Consider the following 23,082-nt stretch of genomic DNA (forward strand, 5'->3'; position numbering starts at 1 on the left):
GTTTTATATTTTATTACAAACAGAATTATACATATATTTAATACTATATATTTGTATTTTATTATTAATTTAATAAAATAACCTAAAACTAGTCTCCGCTTAATCCTCGTTTAATCTCTGATTTTCTCGTTAGGCGCTAGGGCCACTGTAACCATCCGACTAGCGCCTAAGGATTTCTAAAACAGGGGTTATACATACGCATGCTCTCTCATCCTTTGGTATGTCAATTATTAAATTCCATAGATCACAAAAGTACAGTTACTTGTATTGTACTACATCCTAGGAGTGCACACATCGAAAGGGTGATTAAAAGTTATAAAAATCAGCAATATTTGGAATCTAATCAAAAATTATAAAATCTGTAACAAGAAAATAAAATGGGTCAGGTCCACTGGGCTTTTACTGAGGCCTCTAAATATTTGATGAAAGAGAAAATCGAAAAAGGTAAAAAATTAAAAATAGTTTGACTAAAACTTTTGATGCAATATGGGATACAGAAAGGGAACCAATCTCATAAAAGTGTACAAAGCCCCAGTGGCAGTGCAGGTGGTTCAGAAGAAAAAAACAGAGAAGAGAGAATCACTTTTTTTTTTTTTTTTTTAAAGTCGAAGCTGATTCATTCAACCCCAAAACCCAAAATTCGAAATCCCTCTCTCTCTACCTTAACTTAAGTGTGTTCCTTTTTTTCTCTGTTCGTCATGCATTCCTCGTTGGAGCCAGAGATAATGGAGGAAGATTCACAACAACAAGGAGGCGGTGGAGGAAGCAATTCGCTCAAGAGAAAATTCTCTGAAATCGATGGAGATCAGCAGAGTCTTGCTCCTATGATGATTGACGCTAATGGGTAGAAGAATCTTCATCTTCCTCTCTTTGTAACTTACTTGATTTTGGTGGGGTCTTCTCTTCAACAAGGGTTTTAGGACAATTCAGTTAAAGTTGACTCTTTTTGTTCCTTCTTTTGTTTGTTTTGTTTGCAGTAGTTATGAGTTGAAGGTGTATGAGGTTGCAATGAAGAGGAATGTAATTGCTGTTCTAGCGTCTGGAACTAATAAGTCAGAGATCACTAAGATGCTTATCAAAGCCATGGGTTCTTCTGATACATCCAAAAGATTGATAATTTTCTTGGCCCCTACTGTAAATCTTGTCAAACAGGCAAGTCCTCCTTTTCATTTTAGATGTTTCATTGATGCATGTAAATGATATTGGTAAATGAATCGCATTGGGAGCTCATTTCTTGAATGTATTATTGTTGTGTATGGTTTTAGCAATGCTGTGAGATTAGAACATATGTGAGTTTGAAGGTTGAAGAGTACTTTGGAGCTAAAGGAGTGGATAAATGGACTTCCCAACGCTGGGAAGAGGAAGTTAGCAAGCACGATGTAAGTTTTTGTTTCTGTTTGGATCTACTTTGCTAGTTATACGCCAAACTAGTGCACTTCCTAGTAGTTTTGGTGAAATACGTCACAATATCTTTGTGTTGTTACTTCAAATACGTCACTAATATAGCTAGGGTTGGTTCTTCTTCCATTGCTGACTCTTTCATCATCATTTTGTTTTAACTTGTTTGCTCGAGCCCTTAGATAGCTCTGTGATTATATTGGCCGCACTAAACAATCGAATACTTATTTTTTGTTGCCAAACCCCAATGACATTGTGTTTTGTCTGGTTCAGGTTCTGGTTATGACTCCTCAGATATTATTGGATGCCCTTAGAAGTGCATTCCTGAAACTAGAGATGGTATGTCTTATCATAATAGATGAATGCCACCGCACCACTGGCAATCATCCCTATGCGAAGTTAATGAAGGTGTGTTTTCTAAGTAATGATAACCTCTATTAGTTTTTCATATACAGCGTTTCCATGATTTGTCAACAAACTAGTTTCCTTCTTGTTTTCATGAAGGAATTCTATCACGAATCCACTAACAAACCGAAGCTATTTGGATTTACTGCGTCAGCCGTCGTTAGAAAAGGCATGCTATTTAAATGTTTCTTATCTCCTCTGTATGTCAAAAAAAAAGATCCTGATTTCTGTAACTAGTGTTAATGTTCCAACCTCATGTAAGTTAAATAAACTCATACTGCAAGAGTTTTGTTAGCCGTCTCTAAAATGTTTACTCGCTCTCTAACTATGCAGATCAAGTATCAGAACTTGAGAGACTCATGGAATCAAAGGTACCTTGTTTTTGCGTAACAAGGAAGTAGATATAGTTTTACAAATTAATGTTATGCAACTTTTTACTTTAAATTCAGATTTTTAATCCTGAAGAGCGGAATGGGGTGGAAAAGTTTGCTACAGCAGTAAAAGAAGGTCCAATATTTTATGACCCACCATCAATCTGTAGTTTGGAATTGAAAGAAAAGTTGGAAACTTTACACCACAAGGTATATATACTATATGCTCGCTTAATATGAGCCGTACATGACTCTTTCATATCATGTTTCAGAGTGCTATAAAAAGATTCTGCTTTTTTTTTCCCCTACAGTTTGATGTTTCTCTTAGAAGGCTTCAAGAGTTGGAAAAAAGCAGTTTTCTCGACATGGAGAATAAGTTTGAGACATATCAAAAGCGATTGTCCATCGACTACAGAGAGATCTTGCATTGCCTTGAAAATCTTGGCCTGATTTGCGCACACTTGGTATTTTTCTAACACATTACTACCAGTTTTTGGTTTCCTTTGGCTAGGCTGATTAAAAATTGTTTCTTTTTCGTCTTGCTTTCGGGATAGGCGGCTGAAATCTGCTTGGAGAAAATCTCAGATACGAAAGAGGATAGTCAAACTTATAAAGAATGCTCAATGGTGTACAAGGAATTTCTTGAGGATTTTTTATCCACAATTGGGGTGTATTTGCAGCAAGGTACTGTATTTAAAGCTCTATATATTGCATTGAAGAGTCCACTTTTAGTCTAATAATTTAATCTTATTTCACTGTGCCCCGTTTGTTTTATTTAACAGAAGAGAAAAATTTGGTAGATTTGCAGCAAAACCATCTGTCAGCAGTAAATTCCGGACATGTATCTCCAAAGTTAAAAGAACTCTTCCATCTACTGGATTTATTTAGGTAATTTAAATTGTTTTACCAACTCCCAAAATTGCATCAATAATTTCCATATGTTCTGATGATTTCAAGTTGCTGGCAGAGGGGAAAAATCTCCATATGTTCTTATTTTTGTTGAGAGAATTATAACTGCCGAAGTGATCGAAAGATTCGTGAAGAAAGAAGCGTCTTTAGCTTACTTTAATGTTTTGTATTTAATCGGTAAAAAATCCTCCACCGATACATCGGCACAGAAATCACAAATTAAAATCCCTGATCCATTTCATGTTGACAAGGTTAGCATAATCTTCATCACAGTCAGACGTTTAACAGTTTGAAAAATTTGCTTTCATTCTGTCTTCTCTGAAAGCTTTTTAATGAGTGCAGGTGAATCTTATATTTATCACGGATGTGGTTGAAGAGGGAACACAGGTTCCAAATTGCTCATGCATGGTTTGTTTTGACCTGCCCAAATCAGAGTGTAGTTACTCGCATTTTCAAAAACATGCAAAACAGAGTAATTCTACGTCTATCATGTTTCTTGAAAGGTAGGAGGCAATCTCGTTTTTACACAAAATGTTTAATCCAATGCGCTCCTTTGTAGTTCAATTTCGGAAATACTAATTATTGTAGGGGGAACCCGAAACAAAGAGACCATCTCGATGACCTTATGCGAAGAGAAGTCCTAATTCAAGATCCAGAAGTTCCAAACTTAAAATCGTGTCCACCTCCAGTGACAAGTGGCCATGGCATGCAAGAGACTAAAGCCATGGTTATTCCAGATTCTAACATAACTGTATCTGAGGAAGCAGCTGCCGTACAAACTGTGATTGATCCTCCTAACAGAAATGAGCAGTTAACATGTAAGAAGTTACGTTTGGATAAAAATCTTTTGCAATGCAGCGCCAAAGTGAAGGTTGCCTCTTCTAAAAGTAAATCATCTTCATCATCTGCAGGTATGTTTTATTATTTTCTTAATTCCTCAATAAATTGGTGTCGGTGATTCTGGTCTTAATTCCTTCACAGCCGCTGCTGATTCACACACACATACACATCAGACATATGTATATCATATGTCTATGTCTAAGGTCATGGAGCTTGTCTTAATTTGTTTATATATGTATACATCTTTTTTTCTCTTGACAGGTTCGAAAAAACGTAAGGAGTTGCACGGGACAACCTGTGCAAAGGCATTGTCAGGGACCTGGGAAAAAAATAATGATGGCGCCATCTTTCAGGCTTATAAGTTTGACTTCTGTTGTAATATTTCTGGCGAAGCATACTCGAGTTTCTCTCTTTTGCTCGAGTCAACCCTTGCTGAAGATGTTGGTAAAGTTGAGATGGACCTTTACTTGGTCAGGAAGCTTGTGAAGGCTTCCGTCTCACCTTGTCGCCAGATACGTTTGACTCAAGAGGAGGTACCCAACGTTGATCCGTAGGATTTATACAGTTTCCTGTTTCATGGTTTGAACAGTGAACTTAATATCTTCTTCTTTGTGGTTTTGGATGCAGATGGTTAAAGCAAAGTGTTTTCAGCAGTTTTTCTTTAATGGCATGTTTGGAAATTTATTTGTGGGATCTAAGTCATTGGGAACGAAGAGAGAATTTTTGCTTCAAACTGACACAAGTTCTCTTTGGCACCCTTCCTTTATGTTTCTACTGCTACCAGTTGAAACAAAGGATCTAGCTTCGACTGCAACAATTGATTGGTCAGCTATCAACTCCTGTGCCTCGATAGTTGAGTTCTTGAAGAAAAATTCTCTTCTTGAGCTTAGGGTTAGTGATGGGAATCAGTGCAACACCTCATCCAGTCAGGAAGTCTTACTCGGCGATAAAATGGAAGAAACGAATCTAATTCATTTTGCCAACGCTTCGTCTGATAAAAACAGTCTCGAAGAACTTGTGGTCATTGCAATTCATACTGGAAGGATATACTCTATAGTTGAAGCGGTAAGCGATTCTTCTGCTATGAGCCCGTTTGAGGGCGACGGCTCATCAGAATATGCTACTTATGCAGAATATTTTAATAAAAAGTAAGTGATATTTTAGCTATGGCTGTTCTTTCAAAGTACTTATGATAACTCTCTAGTTAATGTTACTCCCTTGAATCAGGTATGGGATTATTTTGACGCACCCGAACCAGCCGTTGATGAAGTTGAAGCAGAGTCACCATGCACACAACCTTTTAGTCGACTTCAATGAAGAGAGTAAGTTGATTCATGAGAATTTCTCTAACACATTGTGTATGTTCTCAGGATATTGTAGTGTACGAGCTCTAAGGTGTTTTTTCCAATGTAAATGGACAGTGGTTGTGAAGACAGAACCAAAAGCTGGCAATGTTAGAAAAAAAAAACCTAATATCTATGCGCATTTGCCTCCAGAGCTTTTGGTCAGAATTGATGTACCACGTGCTGTGCTAAAATCAATCTACTTGCTGCCCTCAGTGATGCACCGCCTAGAGTCTCTGATGTTGGCCAGTCAGCTTAGGGAAGAGATTGATTGTAGCATCGATAACTTCAGTATATCAAGTACTTCGGTATATTTTTTGACTCTATCTGTTATTTAGAGATGAAAGTAGAAGATATCTTGATTGTCATTTAACTCTTTGTATTGGTTTAATAAATTCAGATTCTTGAAGCACTAACAACACTTACATGCCCCGAACCGTTTTCCATGGAACGGTTGGAACTGCTTGGGGATTCAGTCTTGAAGTATGTTGTGAGCTGTTATCTATTCCTTAAGTATCCTGACAAAGACGAGGGACAACTATCACGGCAGAGGCAATCGATTATATCTAACTCGAATCTTCATCGCGTAGCAACTAATCGCAAACTACAGGTATCTTCTAATATTTTGTAAGTAAATGTCTTATATCAGTCAGAACACTAATGAAGTACCTTTTATATTGGGATTGGTTTTGATAGGGATACATAAGAAACGGCGCTTTTGAACCGCGTCGCTGGACTGCACCTGGTCAGTCATCTCTTTTTCCAGTTCCTTGCAAGTGTGGGGTTGAAACTAGAGAAGTACCATTGGACCCAAAATTCTTCACAGAAAACATGACCATCAAAATAGGGAAGTCTTGCGACAGGGGTCATAGATGGACTGTTTCGAAATCTGTATCAGACTGCGCTGAGGCCCTGATTGGTTCCTATTATGTAAGCGGTGGATTGCCTGCTGCTCTCCATATGATGAAATGGCTTGGTGTTGACGTTGATTTTGACCCGAACCTAGTCGTTGAAGCCATCAATAGAGTTTCTCTACGGTGTTACATCCCTAAAGACGAGGAGCTCACAGAGTTGGAGACAAAGATCCAACATGAGTTCTCTGCAAAGTTCCTTTTGAAAGAGGCTATCACTCACTCCTCTGTTCACGAATCCTATTCATACGAGGTATAATGATTTCAATCATTTTGACACCTTGCGTTATTTGGCTAACTTATTCCAAGTTTTCTAATCTCATGGCTATTTATTTTGTTCCTCAAACAGAGATTGGAGTTTCTTGGCGATTCTGTACTGGATTTTCTAATCACTCGTCACCTTTTTAACACCTACGAACAAACTGGGCCTGGAGAGATGACCGATCTTCGTTCTGCATGTGTGAATAATGAAAATTTTGCGCAAGTTGCAGTGAAAAATAATCTGCATACCCACCTTCAACGTTGTGCTACGGTTCTTGAGACTCAAATAAACGAGTATCTGATGTCCTTTACAAAGCCAGATGAGACTGGTAGATCAATCCCTTCAATACAGGGCCCTAAGGTAAAAACGTACTTGCTTGACCATTTAAAGTTCAGAAAGAGAACAAATAGGTTGACATACTTTTCCTGTTTTGGTTTAGGCTCTTGGAGACTTGGTGGAGAGTATCGCTGGAGCGTTGCTGATCGATACAAGGCTAGATCTCGATCAAGTGTGGAGAGTCTTTGAGCCGTTGCTTTCTCCACTTGTAACTCCAGATAAACTTCAGCTTCCTCCATACCGGGAGCTCCATGAGCTATGCGACTCTCTTGGGTATTTCTTCCGAGTAAAATGTTCAAATGATGGTGTCAAGGCACAAGCTACGATCCAGTTGCAGTTGGACGATGTTCTTCTAACTGGAGATGGATCTGAACAGACAAATAAACTGGCTTTGGGTAAAGCAGCTTCACATCTGCTTACGCAACTTGAGGTATATAAATATATATATATATATATATATATATATATGTTCTGATGTTTCCACTTGCGTGTGTGTTTAATGGTTTAATTTGCTGAAACTTTCTTTGGTTCTTCAGAAGAGAAACATTTCACGTAAGATTTCGATCGGAGATAATCAAAGTTTCATGGATGTCAGTCTTGCGTGCAATCATAGTGGCGGAGAAACTCCTGTTCCAGATTCTAGCGAAATCCAGAGTATAGTGATTCCAGGTGAGAGTTGCATACACTGTTTTCTACCTTAACAGATTCTTCTTTTTCGTCTTCAGTTTCTTCATTTCTTGATTTAATGATTTTTTTTCCAGTTATTGGTCCTATAAACATGAAGAAAGGGGGGCCTCGTGGAACTCTACATGAGTTCTGCAAGAAGCATCTCTGGCCAATGCCTACTTTCGACACCTCCGTAGAGAAATCACGGTGAATTCATCATCACTAGTGTCTTCTTTTGGTTAGGTGTTCTCTGCCGATCTTAAACTGATAATTTTCTTGTGTCTGCACAGAACTCCTTTTGAATTCACAGATGGCGATGAGAAGCGAACTAGCTTCAGCAGTTTCATATCAACCATAACGCTAAGGCTACCCAATCGTGAGGCTGTGATGTACGCCGGAGAAGCTAGGCCCGACAAGAAGAGTTCCTTCGACTCTGCAGTCGTGGAACTGCTCTATGAGCTCGAGCGCCGCAAGATACTCACCATACAAAAGTAAACTGATTTTGGCTGTTAACAAGTTACTACTGATTCACATTAAGTAAAAAGCTTACTCATCAGGAAATGTCTAGTGTGTCGACTAGTTCCGGATTGTTCTGTATGTAAACCTCTAATGTATCTGTTAATTGTTATGCCTTAATGATAAGCTCGTAGATGTTACTACAGTTGAAGCTACTAACACGTTTAAGCATCTCGAAACCTTTCCGGGATCCGAGAAACTCTATACGTTTGAAAACAGTCTTGCCATCTTTCATCACCGAGTTTGCTGCTCGGAGCTTTTCACTGTGCCTCGAGTTGGTGTGAATTGCCGCTTTGATTTCCTCCTCGGACATGTTTTCCTGTGACAGTACATAAAATCATTAACTACTTTGAAAAATGGTTTCGACAACGCGATCCTGACATATATGAGGACATTTCTACCTGATAGAAGGCATAGATGTGTTGGAGAATCTGCTGACATGTAAAACCGGTTTCACTGAAGTACGACCTGGAAGAAGGTCCCATCTCACCATACCAATCGATTGGAAGAAGTAACGTAATAAAATGGTTTTTGTATACCAATCCCGTTCTCTCACTGTCATGACATAACAACAAAACAACATAAGCTTTAATATACCTAAAAGGGTAGCTTGGATATCAAGTTAAATACAGAGATGAAGAATAACATGGGAACCTTTCTGTAAGAAGTCTCATGGAGTGAGTGAATGTATCATTGGTTTTCGCATCAAAGAAGGCAGATAAAGACTTTCTTTCGTTATCTTCGTTGTTGCTGAAACTATCTATGATAACACTAGCTGTTGATGTTGGTTCAGATATTGTCCAGCAAATAGAATCTAAAAGGCTGCTCAGATTTAGCGGCTGGATCAGCGTCTTTCCGATCTGTTTGAAGAACAAAGAAGATATAATACGGTTTAGCGATAGCTCGGTTTCGGAAGATCTAATATATAGAAAGAGAATGCAGTAATAATGCCTTTGCGTGGCGATTTGTGACAGCCTTTTTGGCGGATTCCACATTTTTCTGTCTTTCTTTTTGTGTTGTAGTCCTGTTTGTTAACATAGAGTCATCTTCAAGAACACATTCCGTGTGGGATTCCTGTAAGAACGCAACAACTTAAGATTAAAGGACTAGAGACTCCAAGGTACTTCTCCAAACAGGTAAACACAACTAGAAGATACCTTCCCCAATTTCTCAAGCATTTTCCTAAGATCTCTTGCCAAATCAGCTGACATCCGAACTAGAGTTTGCAGTGGTTTCTCTTCCAAACTCTTCTGAAACCAGAGAGGCTGAACAGGCGACCATTTTATATAAGCCAACAAAGGATAATATGCCACTAATATCTAACAAGATGGCCAAACGAGTTCTCAATTAGCTTACTGTAACAAGGTTGCTCGAGTGACCAAGATATCTCAGAGCAGAACCAGCTTCACATACAACATGACTTGCATTACATCCAATGAACCATTGATTCATAAGCTTGGCACCTCTTTCAAGAGTTACCTGTGAAACCTGCAAGACTTGGAATGAAGCCGTTGATCATGCACAGAAATTGCTACTTCCTACCATCCTTTAAGTCTCATAGCGTGTTGAGAAGTGAGGACTAACCCGGGATCTTGCTTCCTCCGAAATATCAGGATCGATGAAAACAGAACAGCCTGAGAAAGCCAAGTCCTTGCTTCCCGTGAAGCCTGTTCCTTGAATGCTTCTATGTACTTTTCCAACTGGGTATACGGATTTTGATCCATCCGCTTTCACCTTAGTCTCTCCGTGATTTTTGACCTCGTAAAAAGACTCACTCAACTTAACTGCAGCCAGATCAAAACTAGTATGGTAAACCTCATGATAAAGAATCAACAAACTCGGTTATATATTGACATACTCACCGTTTCTACGGACACTGTCCACAAACCACCCAAGAGTAACAATATGCAAACTCTCTCTTCTCCGGCCATGTTTCAAGGCATGCTCAAACTTGCGACCATCATAGCTGTAAACTCCCTTTTTAATGTTAAAGAACTAACACAAAACTACACAAATGTTTACTCAAAATTCTAAAGTAAACATAAAGTCAAAAGGATATCTGAACAACCAAATGTGTACACAGAGAATTCAAAAGAGAACTGTATTCACCACCAAGTCTCTCTGTAGCTTCCTTAACCTGTTTCCTTGCTTCTACATATATACAACAAGTGATACTCAATTTATAAAACTAGCTCAGATTTCATCGATTCATTTTGGAAATTGGATTCAAATTCCGGTTCTAGCTAGGTAGCAAAAAGTTGAATTATCGAGGTATTGATTTATAGAGGTTTTACTATCGTACCTTTAGAGAGACCAGTTACGCAAATGATTAGACCGGAGAAAGGTCCGTCCGATTGAACCGGTGGATGGAACCGGGATGAAGAAGTAGTGGCCGGAGAAAAAGGCTCCGATATGCGACTGCCACGTGGTGAGGGCGTGAACTCCACCCGCAGCTTTGAACACCTCTTGGTATCGATCACTTGTGCTCTGTTAACGCCTTCCATTTTTGTTGGAGTTTTTTGAGTAGAAATTTGCAGAATCGAAGAAACAAGTTTGAGACGTGGACTTCAAGGAAGAAAAAGTAACTAAATAAAACNATCCGCTTTCACCTTAGTCTCTCCTTGATTTTTGACCGCGTAAAAAGACTCACTCAACTTAACTGCAGCCAGATCAAAACTAGTATGGTAAACCTTATGATAAAGAATCAACAAACTCGGTTATATATTGACATACTCACCGTTTCTACGGACACTGTCCACAAACCACCCAAGAGTAACAATATGCAAACTCTCTCTTCTCCGGCCATGTTTCAAGGCATGCTCAAACTTGCGACCATCATAGCTGTAAACTCCCTTTTTAATGTTAAAGAACTAACACAAAACTACACAAATGTTTACTCAAAATTCTAAAGTAAACATAAAGTCAAAAGGATATCTGAACAACCAAATGTGTACACAGAGAATTCAAAAGAGAACTGTATTCACCACCAAGTCTCTCTGTAGCTTCCTTAACCTGTTTCCTTGCTTCTACATATATACAACAAGTGATACTCAATTTATAAAACTAGCTCAGATTTCATCGATTCATTTTGGAAATTGGATTCAAATTCCGGTTCTAGCTAGGTAGCAAAAAGTTGAATTATCGAGGTATTGATTTATAGAGGTTTTACTATCGTACCTTTAGAGAGACCAGTTACGCAAATGATTAGACCGGAGAAAGGTCCGTCCGATTGAACCGGTGGATGGAACCGGGATGAAGAAGTAGTGGCCGGAGAAAAAGGCTCCGATATGCGACTGCCACGTGGTGAGGGCGTGAACTCCACCCGCAGCTTTGAACACCTCTTGGTATCGATCACTTGTGCTCTGTTAACGCCTTCCATTTTTGTTGGAGTTTTTTGAGTAGAAATTTGCAGAATCGAAGAAACAAGTTTGAGACGTGGACTTCAAGGAAGAAAAAGTAACTAAATAAAACAATTGTTATAAAAGAAGAATCTTAAAGATTATGAGTATCTGCAGAATATATAGTAGAGGCGAGCATGATCGGTTTATGTTAGGAAAGTAATCTTTCTGTTTTTTTTCTTTGTCAACTAGGAAAGTAATCTTTCGTCATTACAGTCCAACGACTTCGTTGATATTTTTATATTACCACAGTATTCCTTTATTTAAAATTTTAAATATAGAAACTTTAAAATATTTTTTTCTGAAGAAAATGAATGATCATTATAAAAATTAGAGAAATCTCATATCTACATAAAAGTTGATTCAAACATATACAATAGTTCATATCCGCAGATATATTCATACCCATACTCAAATGTCAAATCTTTTGATACCCAACAAATCAAGAATATTTTAATCCCCATAAAACTGCATATTTTGGATGATAATCTCTAGTGATAATCATAAAAAAAAACCATTAGTGATAATAAAAACTTAAACTAAAGATATGAGATAGAAAAAAACTATTTTTAATTCGAAAATAAATCGTATGAATCTTATTGACATGCATCATGCATACTCATAAACCGGTTACCCGGATCAACAATAATGTCAATATCGATCATGTAGCACCTCTGTGTTTGGCCGCTTCTGTTTTTGAACTGTGATAACGTCAAGTCTATCGAACAAATTAGTGTTGGCAACGACTGTTCAAATTGACTTTTTTCTTTGATAGTGATCATTCGTTATTAATTTACTCACTTACATTAGAAAATATACATCTTAACGTCAGATCTTACATGTCTTTCTGGACAAACTAAAAAAATGTCTTTAATCTATAGAAAAATTTACTGATTTTTTTTTGGGTCTCTTTGGTTCATATAATTTTTTTGTACTCTTTTTCTAGTTTACAATTTTTTTTTGTGCCCCTTTAACTTATAATTTTTTTTGTACCTCTTTGAGCATGTTCGTTAAGTTGCCGCTGCGTCTCCTTCCGGCGGCCAAAATTTAAATGTTAACATAACCACATAAACGTCAAAACTGCCGCTGCGGCTACTTTTACGGAGAATACCGGTGTATCATATATCGCCATGAAAAACAAGTGATAGTTATACTGCCGCTGCGACTTGTTTTAACGGAAGCGGCGATTCATTTCAAGGATTTAATGGAAGCGACAACTTGTTTTAAACTCCGGCAACCTTNGAAGTAGTGGCCGGAGAAAAAGGCTCCGATATGCGACTGCCACGTGGTGAGGGCGTGAACTCCACCCGCAGCTTTGAACACCTCTTGGTATCGATCACTTGTGCTCTGTTAACGCCTTCCATTTTTGTTGGAGTTTTTTGAGTAGAAATTTGCAGAATCGAAGAAACAAGTTTGAGACGTGGACTTCAAGGAAGAAAAAGTAACTAAATAAAACAATTGTTATAAAAGAAGAATCTTAAAGATTATGAGTATCTGCAGAATATATAGTAGAGGCGAGCATGATCGGTTTATGTTAGGAAAGTAATCTTTCTGTTTTTTTTCTTTGTCAACTAGGAAAGTAATCTTTCGTCATTACAGTCCAACGACTTCGTTGATATTTTTATATTACCACAGTATTCCTTTATTTAAAATTTTAAATATAGAAACTTTAAAATATTTTTTTCTGAAGAAAATGAATGATCATTATAAAAATTAGAGAAATCTCATATCTACATAAAAGTTGATTCAAACATATACAATAGTTCATATCCGCAGATATATTCATACCCATACTCAAATGTCAAATCTTTTGATACCCAACAAATCAAGAATATTTTAATCCCCATAAAACTGCATATTTTGGATGATAATCTCTAGTGATAATCATAAAAAAAAACCATTAGTGATAATAAAAACTTAAACTAAAGATATGAGATAGAAAAAAACTATTTTTAATTCGAAAATAAATCGTATGAATCTTATTGACATGCATCATGCATACTCATAAACCGGTTACCCGGATCAACAATAATGTCAATATCGATCATGTAGCACCTCTGTGTTTGGCCGCTTCTGTTTTTGAACTGTGATAACGTCAAGTCTATCGAACAAATTAGTGTTGGCAACGACTGTTCAAATTGACTTTTTTCTTTGATAGTGATCATTCGTTATTAATTTACTCACTTACATTAGAAAATATACATCTTAACGTCAGATCTTACATGTCTTTCTGGACAAACTAAAAAAATGTCTTTAATCTATAGAAAAATTTACTGATTTTTTTTTGGGTCTCTTTGGTTCATATAATTTTTTTGTACTCTTTTTCTAGTTTACAATTTTTTTTTGTGCCCCTTTAACTTATAATTTTTTTTGTACCTCTTTGAGCATGTTCGTTAAGTTGCCGCTGCGTCTCCTTCCGGCGGCCAAAATTTAAATGTTAACATAACCACATAAACGTCAAAACTGCCGCTGCGGCTACTTTTACGGAGAATACCGGTATATCATATATCGCCATGAAAAACAAGTGATAGTTATACTGCCGCTGCGACTTGTTTTAACGGAAGCGGCGATTCATTTCAAGGATTTAATGGAAGCGACAACTTGTTTTAAACTCCGGCAACCTTTATATTTTTAGTCGCAGGATGTGGTTGCTGCGGCAACTTAACGAACAGACTCTTTAACTTACAAATGTTTTTTTGTGCTCCTTTTCTTATACCTATATACCTCTTTAATCTATGTACCTAGGGCGATCGCACTGTCCGCCTTCGTAGTTAAGCCGGCACTGCTTTACGTACTTATTGTCTTAAAATTTTGAATTATCTAGCTAGCTATACAAAATCAAAAAGACGTTTAATGCTAGAAACAAGAGTTAATTATATGAAAAAAAATTATAGTAAAAAGAAGTTTTTTATGTTCAAATCAAAAGAAACAATGCGTTATTTATAAAATATAAAAATGATGAATTTCAGTATAAAGTAATATATATATGTGTATTTTTTTATAATAATTCTAAATAAAAAGAATGAGATAAAAATATCAAGGATAAGTGACAACACAGCATTCCCACCAAAAAAACATTAAAAAAAATTTGACAACACTACATGCTTCTAATTCTAATCTTGTTTGGCAGTCCCATCCTTTCATTATTCAAAATTCAAATTTCTTTTCAAGTCTATTTAATCCAAATAGATTCAAAGGTGAATTTGCTCACTGACCAAAACAAAAAAAACTATAGAAGAATATATCTAACTATTTGAAAAAACTATGAAATTAGGATTAAAGTTTGAGAAAATTACCAATTTAGTGTTGATATGTGGTGGTGATGGTGTCCAGCGGAGATGGCAGGCGGAGGTGGCCTGTGGAGGTGGTCACCGGAGTTGGTCACCGGATAAGGTCACTGGAAGTGGTGGCCGGAGATGGTGGCTGAAACTAGTGGCCGGAGGAGATGGCCGAAGGAGATGACGGTCGACAGTGGTGGTGGTGGTGATGGTCAAAGGATGGTGGTGTGTTAGTGGTGGCCGGAAGTAGGGTGTTGGAGGGGTAAAATGTCATTAATATATATATAATATAGGGTATAAAATAGTTACATGGTTTAGTATAGTTAATTTTTAAATTATAGTATTTTTTCGGTTATACAGCCCAATTCTCCTATATTCAAAATTTCCATTAAATTAACTTGTTTTTTTTTTAACATCTCCATTGTAACTACTCTTAACAATCGAGTATTTTCACGAGCCACTATCATACAATATACAGTAATATAAACTTCGATATTCTACAAAAAAAAAGCGAAAAAGTGCGATGAGCGAGTCTAGGGTTTTGACGGAAGGGGATCAGAATGCGACCATGGATGAGATCGGAGAGAGTACTCGACCACCAAATTTGCCTGGGGTATGGGTACGAAAAGTAACGGGAAGTACTGGTGGTGGGATGCCGATGCCGGAGGAAGTTCTTGGTGACGCGTTTATCTCAGAGAGGTTACGGTTGGAGTTTCCGGACGGAGGGGACGGGGAGCCGGTTATCACGATTAGTTCAGAAGTGTTGGAGGCAATGAACATGTTGTGGAAGCAGTGTATGATTGTTAAAGTGTTAGGGCGTCATATACCAGTATCGGTTCTAAGTAGGAGACTACGAGAATTATGGAAGCCTAGCGGAGCTATGTATGTCATGGATCTGTCTAGGCAGTTTTTTATGATTTGTTTCGAGTCTGAGAGTGAGTACATAGCGGCACTAACGTGAGGGCCGTGGAAGGTGTTTGGTAACTATCTAATGGTTCATGAGATTACAACGACACTAGTGTGGGGGCGTTTATCAAACCTACCGGTGAACTTCTACCACAAGTCTATTCTTATTGGAATTTCCAAAGGGTTAGGAAAGCCGATTAAGGTAGATCTCACAACGTCAAATTTGGAGAGAGCGTGTTTTGCTAGGGTTTGTGTGGAAGTGAACCTTACAAAACCGCTGAAGGGATCAATATTGATTAATGGGGAGAGATATTATGTCTCTTATGAAGGGTTGACGACAATTTGTTCATTGTGTGGCCTATATAGTCATGTAGCTCATGCATGTCCAAAAACAGTTAACGATCGCTCGCAAGAGAGTGTCCCTGAGAGAGGGATTGTGACTGATCAGCCATCTCTGGCACTGACAACAAATCGAAGTGGTGGATACCAAGGAGAGGATGGTTTTGTCCCGGTTCGGAAAGGGGGCCGGCGACAGGCGTCTCAGGTGTATTTGGGGATTGAGTCTGGAGACGGTGGTGGAAATGGAAATGTGCGTCTCAGCAAAGGAAAGATCCTAAGGATATTCCAATTTCGAATAGTTTTGCCAGATTGGGGGAGGATTTGGGAGAGCCGGTGATTAGGGAAGATCCAGTTTCGTTGGATGCGGATAAGGAAAATTGTAATACTATGAATCAGTTACAACAAGGAAAGAGTGTTGTGCACGGGAAGCCAATTGTTTTTGGGTCGAAACCTGCTAATAACTCATTTGGGCATCAAGTGGGACTGAACGGGGCAAAAGGTGGACCTTTAAAGGCCCACGATAAATTAAAAGCTAAACAGAAGCCCACATGGGTTTGGGTTCGGTCCAGTACGGGGTGACATTGAGTTCTCTTCCTCGGGTAAGAGAATGTGGGTGGAGCAAGCAAGGTCTCTCCGAACCAGTATTCTCCTGGTGGAGAGTTCATCGGGAAATGGTCGGGTGGCGCTGACTACTTCTCCTCAAGCGGTGGGTGCGCTGGATACTCAGCCGTTGGCGATGGTCGAGGATGGGACCGATGTTGCGAATGGGGTGGAGGCGACTAGTTAACGAGTTGTCCCGGTAGTTCTATCTGTTGCACATAAGTTTTTGATGAATTGATTAATATGGAATTGTCGGGGCTGAATAAACTCAATTTCAGAAGATCGATTCGTTATATTCTGAATACTGACATTTTGGCGATGTTCGAAACGCATGTTGGGGGGATAAGGCAGGTAAGATCTGTGGTAACTTGGGCTTTGAAAATTCTTTTCGGGTGGATGCTACTGGGCAAAATGGTGGTTTGTGGCTTCTATGGAGGAACAGGGTAGGAGAGGTGGAGATTATCAGCTCAACCGACCAATTTATCTATGCTAAGGTGGTACAGGGTTCTGAGGTTCTCAATTTGATTGTAGTATATGTTGCTCCTTCCGTTAGTCAGAGAAGTGGGTTGTGGGTTGTGGGGTCAATTACGGGATGTGGTAAGAACGGTCTCGGGACCTCTAGTGATTGCAATATTTGGTGGTAAAGAAAAAAGCTAGTTGTGAAGTTTTTGAGGATGGAGAGGACCCTATGATTAAAGGTTCAGCCCAAGCCAAGACTGTCCAAAACTAAAGGGTTCAGTTCAAGTGTTAGCTGGTTTAGTGAAGGATCTTCAAGTTCAGCTCAACAAAAGGTCTTTGAAGAAGGCAAGACCAAGACTCAAGTTTAAGAAGAAACAAAGTTCAAGTGTTAAGGAGGTAGTGATCAAGAAACAACACCAAGTTTATCAAGTAGAACCAGGGGGGTTTCATCACCTCCATGGTCTCTAAACCAAGCCTGAAAAGGCATCAAAAGTCAAGCTTAGTGACTTTAAACAAGCTCATTAGGGAGGAAGTCCATAAGGTATCTCTGTACATATTGTTTAGGGTTTGGGTATTTTGATCTTTGTTTTGGTGTTTTCATGATCAGGGAAGCAAGGGAGTCTAAACAGGAGAAGAAAAGAAGATTCGGCAACCAACTCGACCACCCCACTCGACCGGGCACTCGACCGAGTACCAGTCGATGGCCATAGTCGAGTTGCCTCCTTTCCCACCTCCAAGTCAACCACAAGACTCCCATTACACCTATGAAAGCATGAATGAGGATGTGGACAGCTTCTTCCACAATCCATGAGGTAACAACATCACCTTTTCATTATAAATATCATTGCATCTCTAGTTTTGTTTTGTTTTAAGTCTTGAATCCACTTACAAATTTATCTTACACACGGGACTGTGTAATTTAAGTTTGGGGGAGGGTTTGAGATAATATTTGATGATGTGTTCTGTTTTCTTATTTCAAATTTTTAGCATAATCATGTTAGTACTTGCATTTCATCTATTGCATAGAAAAACCCTAAAAATTTGAAAATTTTTGCAAAAATCTTTACAAAAAAAAGAGTGTTCATGTAGTTTGCATTGCATATTAGCATCTTGTCTAGCATGTTTCATATAGGACTGTTTAATATTTACATTAGGGATCTATGATGAGTTTAGCCTTGTTAGCTTGTTTAAATTCACTAAACTAGGATCAATGCCCAAGTTCATAGTACTTTGATGCTAGTTGAGTGGTTAGAAATATAAGATTGAACCAAACCTTGAATTCCTGCATTGCATTTGGTCTAAATTGAAGCATGTTGTGATTTGATGTCATTTCCTATTTATAAGAACCTAATATTGACTTATAATTATCAATTTGTGCATTGCTTTAAACTCATGGATACCATATACATATTTGGGTCACCTTTCTCCTTTTTACCACTCTTGTTGATCCAAGTAGCTGATTGCACCATTAAAATCAGTTTCCCCTACCCTTAACCAACCCTTTTTTTCAAGCCATGTTTATTCTTGAGTGTGTAAGGCCTTTTTGGGATTGAGCTTGGTAGAAAGTGTTAGGTTTGAGCTGACAAGAATATTGCCTTGTGTAGTTCTAGTTTGCAATTTCAAACTAGATAGGACTAGGTGGTTTAATTGTTGGGTTTGGGACTTGGTTGTTTTGAAAAAGAAAAGAAAAGAGAAAAGAAAGAGAAAGAAAAGGTTATAGTCTTGAGGAGGGGAATGTGTTTTAGAAAATGTAAACTCTAGTGGAAGAATGGGAAGTATGAGATTGTTAAAGATGGTTCTGGTCAAGGAAAAGAAAGAAAGAAGAGAAGAGTATAGAGAAAAGCTTTTATGTCTTAAGAAGTAAGAAGAAAAGGGAACCATAGCAAATAAGAAATAAACACCTATTCCACTAGTTGATTCAATTAAGAAACCTCTCCTAAGGCTTAGAACAAAAGAGAAAAAAAGGTATTTGAGAAGAGAAGAAGATAAGGGTAGAACTAGGATCATTTGGGTTTAGAATGATAGGATCAAGCACTTTGGTTACTTTTGGGTATACTNATCAATTTGTGCATTGCTTTAAACTCATGGATACCATATACATATTTGGGTCACCTTTCTCCTTTTTACCACTCTTGTTGATCCAAGTAGCTGATTGCACCATTAAAATCAGTTTCCCCTACCCTTAACCAACCCTTTTTTTCAAGCCATGTTTATTCTTGAGTGTGTAAGGCCTTTTTGGGATTGAGCTTGGTAGAAAGTGTTAGGTTTGAGCTGACAAGAATATTGCCTTGTGTAGTTCTAGTTTGCAATTTCAAACTAGATAGGACTAGGTGGTTTAATTGTTGGGTTTGGGACTTGGTTGTTTTGAAAAAGAAAAGAAAAGAGAAAAGAAAGAGAAAGAAAAGGTTATAGTCTTGAGGAGGGGAATGTGTTTTAGAAAATGTAAACTCTAGTGAAAGAATGGGAAGTATGAGATTGTTAAAGATGGTTCTGGTCAAGGAAAAGAAAGAAAGAAGAGAAGAGTATAGAGAAAAGCTTTTATGTCTTAAGAAGTAAGAAGAAAAGGGAACCATAGCAAATAAGAAATAAACACCTATTCCACTAGTTGATTCAATTAAGAAACCTCTCCTAAGGCTTAGAACAAAAGAGAAAAAAAGGTATTTGAGAAGAGAAGAAGATAAGGGTAGAACTAGGATCATTTGGGTTTAGAATGATAGGATCAAGCACTTTGGTTACTTTTGGGTATACTAGGTTTTGTTCTTGGATGTGTCTAAGTGTTCTTACCTTTAGCATTCTTCTAAAGCTCAATCCATTTTTATGAGAGAACTTTGATATTGATAAGCCTCACTCTAAAGAGAGACCATCATTGTCTCTAAACCTTTATTACCAAGCCAAATGAGTTTAAAGCATTGCATAAGATTGATTCATGTTCTATCTTAATGAATGTTAAAGGAAATGGTTGATTTGAATGCATGTGGATATCTAAGGCTCAAATCAGTAAAGGTTGTGAAAGGCTTGTCTAAAATCTTTAAGTACAGCTCATTCAACTTGCATCATAGTACTAGTAACTTGGACATTGATTCTAGCTAGTTTGTTAGCAAGCTTTAGGAGCTGAGATCCCACTTTCAAACCTCACCTACCTTCTTCTGTCTTTCATTTGCTTGAGGGCAAGCAAAGACTAAGTTTGGGGGTGTTGATGTTCATATATTTTACCCTGTTTTCCCTTAGCATATTCACATCTTTTGCATAATTTTCTATCTCATTTGTCCACTAAAGTGTAGCTTTAGAACTGTTTATGCATTAGAGTAGATTTGCATTGCATTTGCATTGCATTTACATAGTTTCTTGCATAAACAGGTGATTTTGGATCCTAAGGAGCATGGAAGTGATGCTGAGGAAGATTGGAGCTGTCAAGAGAAGGAAACAAGAGGTTTGGAGCTCAAGAATCAAGGTCCGGAAGTCCACTTGACCACCCACTCGACCATACACTCGACCGAGTGTGGAGAAAGACTCGACCAGATGGGAGAAGCAGAAGAAGAGGCCACTCGACCAGCACTCGACCGAGCACCTGGTCGAGTTGACCGAGCCGCCCACGTATTTTGTCTTTTAGCATTTCTAGGGCTTCCCTTCCTTTTCCTATAAAAGGCCTTGTACCCTGCAGCCACAAGAGGAGAGATTTTTTAGAGTACAATTCTAGACCTAGTATTTACCCTTTTGGGAATTATTCATTTTTTGCTTTTTATTGCTTAGATCTTTTAGCCACTTTTGCTTATTTTTAAGAAATCTTTGATACTTGTTGGTTCCATAACTTTCAAGGTATTAAGAATTAGAGTTTGATTTCTTCTTCAATATTGTAGATCTTCATCTCATCTTTCTAATCATGCAAGTTTCATTGATTTTTGGGTTTATGACTTTGTTCATCATGTTTTGTGATTGTGAGTAGTGGCTTAGGATCTTGAGGATGGATTAGGGTGGATAAAGGTTATGGTTGTTTGGATTGGTCAAGATTGATTGCTTAATATCTCTTCTGGGTTAGATATGCTCTATGTTATTCTTATACTGAGAGGGTAAGGGTAGATCTTAAGCTTCTAAGCATCATACCAATGTCTAAGTTGCTAGATAAGGCTAATGCTAGAGATTATCATGAAGCATGCTAAGAGATTAGATGTTTTGTTGATTTTTGACATTAATGATCTGGTTGTTTAATGTCTGCTTTGATATGTAATAGCTAGTGAGAGCTAGGTCTAAGAAGTATCTTGGCTTGATTGTTATTGTCATGAGAATGGATTAACATGTATTAGAAGATCATTGTCTAGAGATAGCTCATTGTTGATTGAGGTTTGTTGGCCAATTTAGATAACCATAGCTTGAGTCCATCCCATGAATTCATCCTTAAGACATTTCCTTGTTTATTGATTTCCCTGTTTTAAATCCTGTTAATTGATTGTTGCTTGCTCTGTTTCAATATTTGCTCTGTTTCTGACATTCGCTCATCAACTCGACCATCCACTCGATCAAGCATCCGATCGAGTGCTTGCTCAAGCTCATTCCAGAGTTCCTGTTTTATGTTCTGGATCTTTTTGTTTCATTCCCTGTCTCATTCTAGTTGCATTTCCTGTTGCATTCATTTAGTTTCTGTTTAATCATGTGGCATTACTTGTTTAGCATTAGTATAATTTATGTTCTTGTTCCTGATTCATTCTATTACTGCTTTGATCATTTTTTTTACTTTGCATCTAGCATCTTGTCTTAGTAGCTTAACATTCTGCATTTCATTATCATCATTAGGTTGTTAGTGACAAACATCCTTTACATTTGGCTTAACTTAGATGAGTATTCACATCTTGATTGCTTGCATCACACTCATTATGGTTTGACATCCTTTATGCTACAACTACATAAGGGTAATTGAAACACCTTGCATCCATCTCTATATTCATCATCATATCTCCATCATCACCATACAAGAATACAAGTTTCAATTTGGCATTGTTGCCCATTTGAGTGTTTGTTTGTGACATTTAGGAGTTATACAAGTCTAAGATTAAGTTCTATTGCTCTTTTAACCATTACTGATTTGAATTCTTCATCTGCTTGGTTGTTTTGAGTCTCAGGTACCAACTCAACATACAACTCGAGCTACCACTCGACCGTCTGCTGTTCGAGTACCTGATCGAGTCACAACCCGGATACAATTAGTCGTCTCGTCTCAGTCAGTTCGACCTTTAACTCGAGCCAGTGCTCGACCGAGTGTCAGTAATCATGTTTCAAAGCAGTATGTTCCATTATGTACCCATGCAACAGCAACCAGGTTTCCAGGCTCAATTGTGTCCCCTTCCAGCGTTTCAGACCTACTAAGGCCAAGAACCTGACTTAAGAGCTATGATGCAACAAATGTTGCTTGGGCAAGCCAATAAGCAGATTGAGGAAGCAAGGCAGTTTGCTGAGCTGACCCAAAAGTTAAATTCTTATTCTAATGACCTGAGTAACAAGCTTGAGACTCTGACCTCTAAGGTCAAGTACATGGAGAGCAACATTGATTCCACTTCAGCTCCTAAGCCAAACCAACTTCCTGGACCAGCTATTCAAAACCCAAGGGAGTTTACAGCTAAGCAATTCACTTCTATGAAGAAGTTGTCACTGAGGACAGTGAGGTTCAAGGTGGGGAGGAATTGTCACTAATTGAAGCCCAAAGTGAAGGTTTTACTCAGCAGACTGAAGCAGAGAAAACACTCGACCACACACACGATCTAGTACATGACCGAGTGACCGATCGAGTTGAAGACACAGAAGCTGTTAAGCCTACTAGATACATTCCTCCTGCTTACAAACCACCTCTACCATTCCCAGGACGTTTCAAGGCACAAAAGCTGAAGGAACTAAGGGAAATTATTGAGAAAAGAGAAATGATGGCTTTGCAACAAGAGGAAGTGATTGAAAAGAAGGAAGTGATGGCCATACAACAAGAGGTTGTCATTGAGAAGAAAGAGGAAGAGAGAGGACCTCCCTTGGAAAAATATGCTCAACATCCTGTCCTCAACGACATGCTTCTTGAATTATCCAAGCAGAAGGCTCAAGATCAAGACATGAAGGATTTGAAAGAGATTGGGAAAGCTATTATTCCAACAAAACTTGAAGATCCAGG

The 23,082-nt window shown here is 38.1% G+C and overlaps 3 protein-coding genes across 5 annotated transcripts; 1 reads left to right on the top strand and 2 right to left on the bottom strand.

Annotated features, from left to right (window-relative positions):
- On the top strand, positions 554 to 8,102 carry LOC104780255 (endoribonuclease Dicer homolog 3). Of its 3 annotated transcripts, none has more exons than XM_019244603.1 (24): positions 554 to 844; positions 978 to 1,152; positions 1,266 to 1,379; positions 1,672 to 1,806; positions 1,903 to 1,972; positions 2,137 to 2,174; positions 2,253 to 2,384; positions 2,486 to 2,638; positions 2,729 to 2,858; positions 2,975 to 3,062; positions 3,142 to 3,334; positions 3,426 to 3,586; positions 3,672 to 3,994; positions 4,185 to 4,456; positions 4,551 to 5,071; positions 5,151 to 5,245; positions 5,345 to 5,574; positions 5,667 to 5,876; positions 5,963 to 6,430; positions 6,527 to 6,799; positions 6,879 to 7,205; positions 7,312 to 7,444; positions 7,537 to 7,648; positions 7,732 to 8,102. In XM_019244603.1, exons 1-24 carry the CDS (start codon positions 699 to 701, stop codon positions 7,934 to 7,936), a joined length of 4,704 nt encoding a protein of 1,567 aa, XP_019100148.1. In that variant the 5' UTR covers positions 554 to 698; the 3' UTR covers positions 7,937 to 8,102. The 3 variants fall into 3 exon arrangements, with proteins under 3 accessions (XP_019100148.1, XP_010503059.1, XP_010503060.1); XM_010504757.2 differs by having other exon boundaries at positions 699 to 844; positions 2,957 to 3,062; XM_010504758.2 differs by having other exon boundaries at positions 699 to 844; positions 981 to 1,152; positions 2,957 to 3,062; positions 7,732 to 7,936.
- LOC104780253 lies at positions 8,046 to 10,547 on the bottom strand. Its single transcript, XM_010504756.2, has 10 exons — positions 10,260 to 10,547; positions 10,017 to 10,108; positions 9,820 to 9,925; positions 9,542 to 9,741; positions 9,314 to 9,445; positions 9,115 to 9,222; positions 8,909 to 9,031; positions 8,612 to 8,817; positions 8,359 to 8,512; positions 8,046 to 8,276 (listed from the first exon to the last, which is right to left on the bottom strand). The coding sequence occupies exons 1-10, from the start codon at positions 10,459 to 10,461 to the stop codon at positions 8,067 to 8,069; spliced, it is 1,533 nt and encodes a 510-aa protein (XP_010503058.1). The 5' UTR covers positions 10,462 to 10,547; the 3' UTR covers positions 8,046 to 8,066.
- On the bottom strand, positions 10,543 to 11,422 carry LOC104783740 (DNA topoisomerase 2-binding protein 1-like). The gene is made up of 4 exons (XM_010508856.1): positions 11,135 to 11,422; positions 10,892 to 10,983; positions 10,695 to 10,800; positions 10,543 to 10,616 (listed from the first exon to the last, which is right to left on the bottom strand). The coding sequence occupies exons 1-4, from the start codon at positions 11,334 to 11,336 to the stop codon at positions 10,543 to 10,545; spliced, it is 474 nt and encodes a 157-aa protein (XP_010507158.1). The 5' UTR covers positions 11,337 to 11,422.

Source organism: Camelina sativa, chromosome 4 (genome assembly GCF_000633955.1).
Source record: "Camelina sativa cultivar DH55 chromosome 4, Cs, whole genome shotgun sequence".
NCBI classification, from domain to species: Eukaryota; Viridiplantae; Streptophyta; class Magnoliopsida; order Brassicales; family Brassicaceae; genus Camelina; species Camelina sativa.